Source organism: Eptesicus fuscus, chromosome 16 (assembly GCF_027574615.1).
Source record: "Eptesicus fuscus isolate TK198812 chromosome 16, DD_ASM_mEF_20220401, whole genome shotgun sequence".
In the NCBI taxonomy this organism is placed as follows: Eukaryota; Metazoa; Chordata; class Mammalia; order Chiroptera; family Vespertilionidae; genus Eptesicus; species Eptesicus fuscus.
In genome coordinates this window covers 15,500,072-15,512,840 of record NC_072488.1, presented here as the reverse complement: position 1 = coordinate 15,512,840, position 12,769 = coordinate 15,500,072, and the positions used below count along the sequence as shown (strand labels likewise).

The 12,769-nt window shown below is 36.9% G+C and overlaps 1 protein-coding gene across 2 annotated transcripts in view; it reads right to left on the bottom strand.

Moving 5' to 3' along the window:
* BIRC6 (baculoviral IAP repeat containing 6) overlaps nt 1–12,769 on the bottom strand; it is a 188,101-nt gene that overhangs the window by 49,532 nt on the left and 125,800 nt on the right. For both annotated transcript variants that reach the window (XM_054728248.1, XM_054728250.1), the window contains exons 46-53: nt 10,801–11,363; nt 9,629–9,804; nt 8,619–8,715; nt 8,281–8,475; nt 6,277–6,477; nt 3,201–3,480; nt 654–910; nt 301–409 (exon numbers count right to left, since the gene is read on the bottom strand). In XM_054728248.1, the coding sequence (XP_054584223.1) occupies nt 301–409; nt 654–910; nt 3,201–3,480; nt 6,277–6,477; nt 8,281–8,475; nt 8,619–8,715; nt 9,629–9,804; nt 10,801–11,363 (1,878 nt within the window). The remainder of the gene's footprint in view (nt 1–300; nt 410–653; nt 911–3,200; nt 3,481–6,276; nt 6,478–8,280; nt 8,476–8,618; nt 8,716–9,628; nt 9,805–10,800; nt 11,364–12,769) is intronic.

Here is a 12,769-nt window from a genome sequence, read left to right as displayed (position 1 = left end):
AGAAAAGATACATTGCCCATTCTTAAAACATATTTATATTTGTATTTATTTGCTTTCAAATTTCTATTTTAAACCATCAGATTTTTTTCTAGGTAAGAGAGATAGGGGTAGAAAGGTATATGTGAAAATTTGTTTAATGCTCACAAAAATCTCTAGAAATTGCATCATATAAAGTATACAGGTGGATATACAATATAATAAATGGTCTTAACTTTTATAACATGGGGAAGTTTTACAAATAAATTCCCTACAAGTGATTGTATGTTTGTGTGACCTTAATTTAAAAATGAGACTATATACCTGTCTTTTGTTCCAGTGTCCTGAGTTGTTCCAAGCTGATAAAGAATATCTATAGTAGAGTCAGAAGAGAGCCCATTCAGTCTTCCAAAAAGTAAAGGGCTATTTAAATCTTGTAATAAAGAACCAAAAGGGAAAAGTTGTTAAAGAAGCAAATGGAATGAGTTTTGCTCAATTTAATGTTAAAATATTCATTAAAAATAATTCTTCTATAAATCCCAACAAAAAAAGCAAACTCCAAAAATAATAAAGGCATAAATGGAAGTTAATTTCAGAAACGTAAATAACCACAAATGACATAATTCAAGTCATTGCTTTGCAAATGTAGAAATTAAAATATCAAAGTTAATGGTCACCTGTAGGATCACTGCCTGATGCTGCACAATTTCTCAGCAGAATGTCTATAAGCTTCAGACCAATTCTAGTGGATTGCAGGCCTATCTTTACAAGCACAACCTCAATATTCGGTGAATGCATTCCACAGTATGGGGACATCAATAAGGCAGCACAAGTCTGTAGCAGATTAGCAGTAGGTGCAGCAGCACATGCCATCATTCCTTCCAGATCACTTATGTGAGTTAGACAATGATGTAACAACCGTAACCATCCAATACTGAAATACACAATACAAAGTGACTTATAAATCTACATAGCTCGAATTACTCCAGGAGTAAAACAAAACTTCTTAAAGATCAGCATGCTATGTTTCATAAATAGCACCAATCTAGGTAAAAAAAAGTTTTAGAATACTGCACTATCAAATAAAGAATAAACTAAACAATAAGTTTCCCTGTGACAGAATACATAAAAATATTTATGTGATAATAGTATTTTGAAACTATGTGCTTGTTTCTTTTTTAATGTCAGAAAATCTACACTAATAAAAGAGAAAGATACAAATTGGCCGTCACTTTGTGATGCCCACCAGCCTATCAGGAGTATGCAAATTAACCCGACAAACACTGTGGGTTAATTTGCATGCGCAGGCGCTGAGCAGCTGGGGGCAGGGCAGCCACTTGCGCACAAGATGGCACCCAGGGACGGGCATCCTTGGGACCCATGCCGCTCTGAGCCTTTAGGGCCGTGCATAGGCCCAGAGTCCTAGAATGACCCCCAGCCACTCTGGGCCTACACACGCAGGCGCAGAGCAGCCGTGGGTGGGACAGCGCCAAGCGGCCTGTGTCCCGGGGACAAGCGTCCTCGGGAGCCAGGCCGCTCTGAGCCTGTAGGCCCGCACATAGGCCCAGAGCGGCCGGGGTCCCAGAACAACCCGCAGCCACTCCAAGCCTACACGTGCTGGCGCCAGGGAGCTGGGGTCCCAGGGAAGCCACTGGAGTGTCTGGTCCTGTCAGCCTGGCCTGGGGCAGCTAAAGTTTGCAGTCCTTTTCGTTTGTGCAGCCCCTGGACCGGAAGCGGCAACCAAGAGCGCGGGTGCACCAGGAATGCTGGGAATCACAGTTCTGGTGGCAGACGTGTTGTGGGATCTCCTAGACACTAGAGCAAAGTGAGTCTGAAGCAAGTTACTGTTGCAAGTGGGAGGTGGGGGGAAAGCAAAGGTGAGAGACATAAGTCACAGTGTCGAGGAAAAATTAAAGGAAACATATCCTGCAACTTCTAGGAAATCTCCACCAATGGAGCAAAGAAAAAAAAAAAAGACCTCTATTATTCTGTGAGCACCAAACCAAACTGGGTTGGGGTCTCAGAAATTCGCTCATATGATTGCAAAGACAGACAGAAACTCCTGGATTGGAGAGGGCTCCCCTGAGTGCTCCCAGATTGGAGAGGGTGCAGGTTGGGCAGAGGGATCCACCCCCGTGCACGAATCTTCGTGCACCGGGCCCCTAGTGTTTTTATATATACACATACTTATTTGTATAAATATAAACTATATAATACCATAGACTTGAAAAAATGTAAAGTCTTGGCAGCTTAGGAATTAAAAAGATATCCTAAATTTTTTTTATCAGGCAGAGTTTTCAGTAAAACCAGTTTATAAAATTTCCTAACAACAAAATATACCAGAAAAAATGTAAATTAAAGAATATATTCAGGTCCTTGTTTGTTTGGTTAGTTTGTATGGTTCAAATACAACCCTTTTGCTGACTGGTGTTTAGGAATTACCATATAAGACTAGATCAATTTATGTGTTCAATTTTTATGGTTTAGATAGATTCCTGGTAATTGGCATTTGGATACTTTCTAAAAATATGTTTTTATTGATTTTTATAGAGAAAGAGAGATAGAAACATTGATGGGAAAGAATCAACCTTGATTGGCTGCCTCCTGCACGCCCCCTATTGCGGATCAAGCCTGCAACCCAGGCATGTGCCCTAATTGGGAATCAAACCAGTGACCTCTTGGTGCATGGGTTGACACTTAACCACTGAGCAACACTGGCCAGGCTAGACATTCTTATATTAGACTCCAATCCAAGAAACTAGAATCCACATCCACATGTACCACATTAAAGATCATTTTAAGGATTAAATACATATAAATCTAAATTTTAACTAGCCTCAAGGTTCTGCTTTGATAGAATTGTCTCTATTACACTTAAAAAAACAAACAAAAAAGCATGTTCTTATATAGATACCTATTCAACAAAGAAATTCCTAAACCCTAAAAAATAGAAGCCACAGCTCTGACTGGTATGGCTCAGATGGTTGAACATTGTCACATGCACCAAAGGTCACTGGTTCAATTCCCAGCCAGGGCACATGCCCAGGTTGTAGGCTTCATTCCAGTAGGGGACAAATAGGAGGCAGCCAATCAGTGTTTTTCTCACATTGTTGTTTCTCTCTCTCTCTCTCAAAGCAATAAAACCATTTAAATTAAATAAATAAGTAAATAAACTACAGAATAATTTCATAAAAAGCTTTTTTAAGAATGAGAAATAAACATACCTTGTTTTAGATACCTGATCTTCAGATGGTAGAAAGGGATTATTAACTGTGGCTGAAGAAGTGGTACCAAAAGCAGTGAGGCCCAATAATTTAATTTGTGAAAGCCCTAATGTGCTGGCATCTCGAGGACGATGGAGTCTAAGGCAGACAGCAGAGGCTACTTCTGCTTTTACAAGCTGAATTTTTATGTAGGTGAGACCACTTGTGACTACAGGAGTGGACAAAGGTAACATATTTATCCCATCTGCACTCACTTCAACAGACACTGAGGATGGGCAGGCTGCAGAAGAGAAAATGAAACAATTACTAAAGAAATAAGTAAACTAGCCTCCATAGGTTAGTAAAAATTCCAGTAAAACAGCAGCTTTCAGTTATATTCACAATGAAGTTGTCAAAAGGGCATTTATACACCAAATCATTCACTGACTCTCACCCTAAGTTATTTTGAGCTATTTTCCAACATGTAATATGAAATCTACAACAAAATCAAAGTTGTTTTTAAAAAATTCTAACATTCACTTCAAAAAAGAGTAACTAAAGATATACAGCCCACATGTACTTGACTCTCTATTACTTCTATTTTATTTAGAATTATCTCCAACAATATGGGACATCTGATTAATATGTTCACTGTTGTCAACAATTAGAGAAAATATAATTTTAAAAGCTGCTTTTCCACCAACTCATTATTTCACTACTACCATATTGCAATGATTTTAAACATAGCTGAGTTTAGAAATTTCTTTCACCTCTTATTTTTTGTTTCTCTTTCAAACCTTAGCCAAATATCCTGAAGGGTTGCTTTTAAAACAATTTCCTTCTAAAATTTAAGGAGGCCTAATGAAGTAACAATTGGCAGTTGCTATGGGAAAGTGTTTCTTTTTTCCTAACAACATGAAAGCCCATATAATAAATTTATCTATTAATACAACAAACTTTGAACTCTGATTTTAATTTCGACTGTAAAATTAGGAAGTAACACTTATTGTATGCCAATTACACACCAGGTTTACAATAAGACTATACAAGTCACATCGAGTATTAAATATAATCTTCAAAGCCTTGAGATAAGTATTATCCACATTGTACACAAGTTGACAAAGTCAAAGAGAGATTAAGTAAGCCAAACCAACACATTAACAAATGGCACATTTTACATTTTAGTACATGTTTGATTCTAAAGCCTAGGTTATTTCTCCTGGAAAACAATGTATCTTCAATTTCTGCTCCAATCCAATAATAAAATCAAAATGTTTTATTAAGTTCTCCGTATCATTCTTCCTACATCAATCCCCATGTGCAAATTCAGGCTATATTTTCAAAGCCACTTTCTCGTTCCAAATTAAAGCAATTTCTTCCTCATCTTAGATTAACCCCTTAAGCCTTACATTGACTTATATTTTACCATGTAACATAGTTCTTTTATATATGTACTAGAGGCCCAAGTGCATGAATTCGTGCACCAGTGGGGTCCCTCGGGCTGGCCTGCAGGATCGGGCCAATATCGGCTCTCTGACATCCCCCAAGGGGTCCCGGATTGCAAGAGGGCACAAGCCAAGCCAAGGACCCACCAGTGCACAACCGGGGCCAGGGAGGGACGATGGAGTTGGCCAGCTGGGGAAGGACCACGAGAGGGCTCCAGGGCATGCCCGGCCCATCTCGCTCAGTCCCAATTGGCCGGAGCCTAGCAGCAAGCTAACCTACCAGTCGTAGCACCTACTCCCTGGTGATCAGTGCACATCATAGCAACTGGTCAACCAGTAGACTATTTGCCACCTGGTGGTCAGTGCACGTCATAGTAAGCAGTTGAGCAGCCTTAGCATATCATCAGCATATTACACTCTGATTAGTTGAAAGGACAACCGGACAAATGGACACTTAGCATATTAGGCTTTTATTATATAGGATATATATTTTTTTATTATTGATTTCAGAGAGGAAGGGAGAGGGGGAGAAAGACAGAAACATCAATGATGAGAATCACTGATTGGCTGTCTCCAACACGTCCCCTACTGGGGATTGAGCCTGCAACCCAAGCATTTGCCCTTGACTGGAATTGAATCCAGGACCCTTCAGGACACAGGTTGATGCTTTATCCATTGAGCCAAACCAGCTAGGGCACATAGTTCTTTATTGATCTGCTAAAAACCTGTGGATTATTATACTTTCTTTCTGCATTTTACTCATTATATCTGTTTTTATCCAAAAGGGGGATTCCACAACTATATTAGGGTATAATAGTCTAATCTAACAAATAAATGAAAATTTTATTCTTTCAAATATGCCAGGGATCTACAAAATCTCCCATAGTTTTTCATGCCATTATTAAGTGACATCAATCAATAAATATAAATGTGAACATTTCAATAATTCTATTAAAATTATATTTTAAACTGAAAGAATTTGGGGGACCTCATATATACAAACTAGTACTTCACACTAGTTTATGAAAATCTGAAAAGAGTTCTTGCTTCTCTTAGTGCATAACTTATTTTCTAAAAATTCCTTTGATTTACCTTGCAGCTGTAACAAATATTCAATGAAAAAGGATTAAATTAATAATACTCAAACTATCAAACAAAAAAATTCACTCAAATGTTCAAAATATTACAAAGGATTACCTTCAAAATATTATGATTTAAAAATTCCTTACAATTGCAATTATTTTTGCAATGGGAAGGGGACACACATAAGCCTATGCTAACTTCACATTACAGGGCTAGTATTGAGTGTCATACTAGAAAAACGAAGATTGATATCTACAAGTGTGTAAACTCACTCATTTCAACTTAATGCTATAGTTTAATAAATTTAGGGGGCCAAGAAAAGGCAATATACAATTAATTGGAATATATGTGGATTTCAGCAAACTTTCTTTTTGTTTGAGGAATAAACTCATCGGTTCATTTTATGGGAAATGATTTTGTGGTAACATCAAATATTACACTAAAAATTCCAAAATTAACAAGTCTAGAAATAATATCTTTTCACCATTTGCTAAATACTTTTCTCATTATTATGTTTCTATATTATAGTTTACTTTTATTATGCTTCTTTATAAAAAAACATTACTGACTTGCAAGAGATGCAAGATGAGGTTGGATATGTATCTCTTTAAGAAGTACTGCTGCAGGAAGGTGAATGGTAAGGTCACACCAAGCCTCCTCTGGCAGAAAGATGTAAGACCAAGCAGCAGAGCGAGCTCTTCTATGGGGTGGTGTGGCCTGTAAAAGCACCTCAGCTGGTTGGGCAGTAGGACTGCTAGATGTGATTGTACCTACAAAAGACATTTTAAATGAAAACTTACAAAATAAACCCAATAAAGCATCAAGAACTATTCAAATCATAATATTAGAAAATTTAGTTAAAACGTAAACATTTTTGATACTATGAATATAGTTAAAACACTCAGCATGATTTGCCACAATATTCACAAAACATCACAACACCTAGTCAACTGAGAAATGACAAGTTCACTTTTAGTTGCTGCCTAATTTCTTTATATTCACACTAGAGGCCCAGTGCACGAAATTTGTGCACGGGAGAGCGGGAGGGTCCCTCAGCCTGGCCTGCACCCTCTCCAGACCAGGACCCCTCAGGGGATATCCAACTGCCAGTTTAGGCCCGAGTGGGATCAGGACTAAACCAGCAGTGGGACATCCCTCTCACAATCCGGGACCATTGGCTCCTAACCACTCAGCTGCTTGCCTGGCTGATCGCCCCTAACCACTCTGCCAGCCAGCCTGGTCACCCCAAACTGCTCTCCCCTGTTGGCCGGGTCACCCCTAACTGCTCTCCCATGCCAGCTTGGTTGCCACTAACTGCTCTCCCCTGCCAGCCTTATCCCCCTAACCACCTCGGCCTCGGCCGCCACCACCGTGGGCTTTGTCTGGAGGGACCTCTGGTCTAATTAGCATATTACCCTTTTATTAGTATTGATACTGAATGAAAACTAAAGTAATAACAAATCTAGCACTATAATCCTCATATAATTTAAGTAAAACACAATGTCCAATACAGCCTTCAACCTGAAAATAATCACTTTTTTTGTATGTAAATCCAAACCTGAAGATATTTTTCCATTGATTTTGAGAGATAGTAGGAGGGAGCGGGAGAGATAGAAAGAAATATTGATGTAAGAGAGACACAGAGATTAGTTGTGGCCAGAGATTGAACCTTCAACCAAGGTACATGCTGTTGACGGAGAATCGAACATGGGACCCTTCAGTCCACGGGCCAACGCTCTATTCACTGAACCAAACTGGCTAAGGCAAAAATAATCACTTTTATTCTAAGATGGCAATGTTCATGGAGTTACAAATATGAAAAATATAAAAGAAACTATGTAGACTGGAAAATGGAGCAAATATTTAATCCGAAGCTTCTTCAAAGGAAAATACCACACAAAGAAGGAACAAGTTCTTCAATACTAGTATTTACAGTGAAAACTGACATATCTCTTCTATTTAGTCTTCTACATTACACTTTTATTTAAACTCAAAATAAAAACAAATATTACTGCTAAAGAACTATTAAAAATTTCCCTCTTAATAAGTAGAATGTTTTAAAATCCACTAGTTAAAAATCAAGTGTTTTTCATTAAAATGGTAATATTATAACACTAGAGGTCCAGTGCACAAAATTAGTGCACTCAAGGCGGGGGGGGGGGGGGGTAGCTCAGCCCGGACTGCACCCTCTCGCAGTCTGAGAGCCCTGAGGGGATGTCTGATTGATGGCTTAGGCCCACTTCCTATGTCGGACATCCTTAGCGTTGCCGTGGAGGCAGGAGAGGCTCCCACCATCGCTGCTGTGCTAGCCAGCCATGAGCCCAGCTTCAGGCTGAGCGGTGCTCCCCCAGGGAGAACACATTGACCACCAGGAGACAGCTCCTGCATTCAGCATCTGCCCCGTGGTGGTCAGTGCATGTCATAGCAACTGGTCGTTCTGCTGTTTGGTCTATTTTTCATATTAGCCTTTTATTATATATGATTATCAACTTATTTCAACAACTATTTTTGTTTCATTAGGTTAATAAACTACATAAATTCATACCAGTAGGGTTTAATAATTATTTTCTTACCTAGAGGTGCAAAGTTATGAATTCCTTCTGCATTGTCAGGCTCAGAAGCTAGTATTCTTGTTTTCAAACTGCTGTCCACAGCTTTATTAGGACCAGAGTCAAGAAATTTCATAATAGTTGATACCATACTTCTTGCAGTGTTTACAATAGCTCTTGTGCTAGTTACCATATTGTTGCAAATGAGCTGAACACCACCTAAATTTACCAAAAAATACTAAATGAATCTTAGGATAGATAGTTTGACATCAACTTAACTTTCCTAAAGACTACCCAAATGAGAACATAACATATTATCATATGATTACATTTAAAGGACAATTAATGGAATTTTATCTTACCCATGTCATGGAATGCTTTCAAGGCATCACTAGTATCCAATACTCTCAAAATGAACCACAATAATGGTTCTGATAATTGGCAAGTAGCAAGAGAGCCCTAATAAAACAAAAAAATACACATGTGCATTATAAGTTTAAAATAGTGATTGTTAATTTACAGTAAATTAGGACAACTAAATTTCTTAGTAAATGTAATATTCCATTATAGTCTATTAATAAAATGACACCCTTAACCTGTCACTACATACAGTGTCTGCTATAACATATAACAAGTCTCACTTGAATCAAAAAGGAACAATATCCTCTCTGAATTCAGAGAAAATTTTTAAACATCTGTCTTCAACTACTATTATCACTTTTACCTTAAGTTAATATGCATTAATTTTTACTTCAATTCAAAAATTAATCCTTCCCAAATATATTTGTATCTTCCAATCAAGAAATATGCATATTCAATAAATACTTAAGAAAATGATACTTATACACTGACATATAAAAAATTCTTTACAAAATTGTTTTTTAAAATCTGCATTTGAAAGACTAAAAGTTTTTTAAAAATCACATTTTAAAAAAGGAAATATAAAAAGCAATATTCTAACATTTCCCTTTAAAATTATCCTATTCTTGAATTTCAATTGAAAGGAAACTAAATATGCAACATAAGCTTGAAAAAATACTCATTAAATTTTCATATGTGATATAAAAGACAATATTTTAGTATTCAACTATGCTATTAGGGGGGGAGGAAAGAACCTTTGGGACAATAGGAAAAAATTCTAAAATTTAAGAATACGATAACTATATCACTATGGTTGTCTGTGAAAATTAACACTTCAAAGATATGTTACTCTCCAATGTCCACTAATAATTTATTGTTCTCATCTGTTGATGTTGTTCATTTTCCAATTTGTAATATGAATACTCTATTCCTCTCTGTCCTCTAAATAATTCTCTACTTCCATTGTCAGAAACTACTTAAATTATTACAACTGTTGTTGGATCACACTTACTTGTCTGCCCATATATCCACAAGCCATGTAGGTTAAAATTGGCTGCAGCATCATGTGCACTGTAGACGCTTTTTTACTAAGGGTTGTCAGTATGGTAAATAATCCATCCCCAACTGATATGGCATCTAACCCACCATGAAAGTTTTCATGTTTGGTGAGATGTAATCCACTTGCCCCTAGTTTAAATAAAAAGATTACACATTTTTTAAAGAGTATATTCTTAAAACCCAGTAATAATTAAAATACACTTAATGGTCATAATTAAAACATACTTAATGGTCATTTTTCCTGAAACCACTGAAGGATGGGTACATTAATAGGTGTCTGTGCTTGTGGAGGGGGGGAGGAGTTTTGTACCTAGAAATTAAATTATCTAATATAATATTCAGTAGAGCATGCTTTTTGGTAATCTGAGATACATGAGTTATCTCTATTGCTGGTAACAATAAAAAGAAGTTATGTTATATGATCAAAGAACATAATTCCGCATAGCTATATATGAAGCAGAAAGAAAATGGAGAGAAAAATAAGTGATATTTATATGTAACTACTTTCAAACAGCTAATGATTAAAAGAAGATGACTGTTTCACATACCTACTCACAAAAAAATTATATATATATATAAAACAAAAAGAAAAAATATATCAGGAAAGGGTGTGTCACAGTTTACAAAAATTCAATTACTTTAAAAAATAAACACAATATATTAGCTTTTGAAGAGGTAGAAAACTTAAGCAACAATATATACATTTTTCATTGATATGTGTCATAGAAACTATTACACTTTGAATAAAATTTTATATTTCATTTTTTAAGAAAATGTAAATAAATCTTACTGATTCCCTAATACCAAATTTGATGTAAAAGTTTTCATCCTTAAATTATTAGAAGTATGTCGCTATAAATTATGGTATCTGCCTTATGATATTTTTTCTTAATTTAATTGACATTTTGTTAGTATTTTCCAATTACTTAAAATTTTCCAGTATTTCAATTTAATTCATTGATTGAAGCCATTCTACATAAGTTTTCACTAATAAAAATCAACCATGTTAAGAAATTTACAATTACCCCTATAGCATAAAGTGAAAAGAAAATGAACTCATACATTGCTAAAGAGAAGAGATATAGCACCAAAAACAAGAATAAGATTAATATTCTCAATACGTACCAATTATCATCGCCATGGCACTACTATTACACAGGCCCAGAGCAGACAAAATCTGGCTCATTATCTGCTGGTTGGCTAACACTAAGTCAGCGACATATGCAGGTGATCCTTGAATACTACTATTGCTTCCATTACCATCTTTGCCTCCTGAGACTTTTTCTTCATCTGAAACACTGTCTGTCGTATTGGCGGTCACAGAAACTCTTGCAGTGTATTCCCTATTGCCCGAAAGAGGCAGCTGTACTAAAATGTTAACCAGTTTTAACATATCAAACATGAGTTGATCTCTTGTCATTTCTCCACAAACTGCTTTTGCATCACCTGGACGAATGAGGTTGGCAAAGAGTCCCCCAAAGCATGCTCGAGCACCCACTGAGCTATCTGATCCACTTCGAGACGTGACTTTGTCAGAGCAAGTGATATAGTGGTGCACTAAAAAGGTGACAGATTCTATCACAGCAGAAATAGTACTAACTGAAACAACTTCAAAATTCTGCTCCAGAGTAAATTCTAAGAGCTTTACTTGGGCATCAAGAGGTCCTTGGCCTGTCTGGAAGGCACCCCTGCAGACAAAGATAGAGAATTAAAAATCAATCCATTTTAAGATCTTTGGGCAGGGAAGTCAACAACGTAAAACAATAAAGCTAAACAAAAATTAAACTTGTGGTATTCACTATTTCATTTGATAGCAAATGGTTTCCATGTCTTCTTGAGTCCTTGTTCTTACCTCTATTTTATACAAAATTAAAAAATTACTCCCTTCAAAATAGAAAACTAAAGGACAAGTAAATCAAACGGGTGACTCTGAAGCTACAGAATAAAATATGTAAACATCACAAGGTACTCCTCCTAATAAAATTAGCTGTTATATTTTTATCCTCAAATGTTGCTATTTTAAACATTTCCTACTGGTTTTAATTTCAAAAATTAAGATTCAATCAAATAATTCTTATACATCAGAATTAAATGCTCTCATGTTCTGCTATGCCTAAAATCATCGCCCACAACTTATTAAGAAAAAGCTAAATGGACTATAAAGGCATAACTCTTCTTGAACTCATCAGATCCCTGAGGTCAAGGGATACCAAAAAGCCTGACATTTATAAAAATACAGTCATTTCCAAGGAGATAGAATATGAGCACTGGCTTTCCTGTGGCAGAATTACTAAGAGACACTGGCAATATACAAATGGGTAAGAAGAAGTGCACTAAAGTATTTAACAAATTGCTAAAACCAGGGATGCAAGGGTGATGACATACACTGAGTGGCCAGATTATTATGATCTCTGAATGCATAATAATCCGGCCACTCAGTGTGTATCCTATATAATAAAAGGCTAATATGCAAATTGTCCCCTTGACCAGGGGTTCGACCAGCAGGCAAGCTGGCTAACCGCCCATGTCCCCTCCCCTGGGCCAGGCTGGCCGGACCCCACCCATGCATGAATTCATGCACCGGGTCTGTAATACATATACACCCCCCCACACACATACACACATACACACAGAGTGGCCAGATTATTATGCATTCAGAGATCATAATAATCTGGCCACTCAGTGTAGAATCTTTGGAGTTCACATCTATTCAAAGGCAACCTCCCTCACCACCACCTCCATGCACCCTGCTCTATGCATCAATTCCATTGGGCTGATCCTGAATTATATACTTTATAATACGCTAGTAAACATGAATAAAATGTTTTTCCTGAGTTCTGTAATTTGTCCTAGGAGAATTAGCAAACCTGAGGAATTGAGAATCCCTCAACTTGTAGCCAAATTGTACATGTGTGGTTAACCATAGCCACAACAAAACCCAATCCAAACTCAATTCCTAAAAAGAGTGACTAAATATTCACACTAATCACCCTAGAACATGGTCAGCAAACTGCGGCTCTGTTGACTAATGAGTTTGCCGACCACTGCCCTAGAAGAGTCTTATCTCCTCCAAGGCAAAAAATACTATTCACTT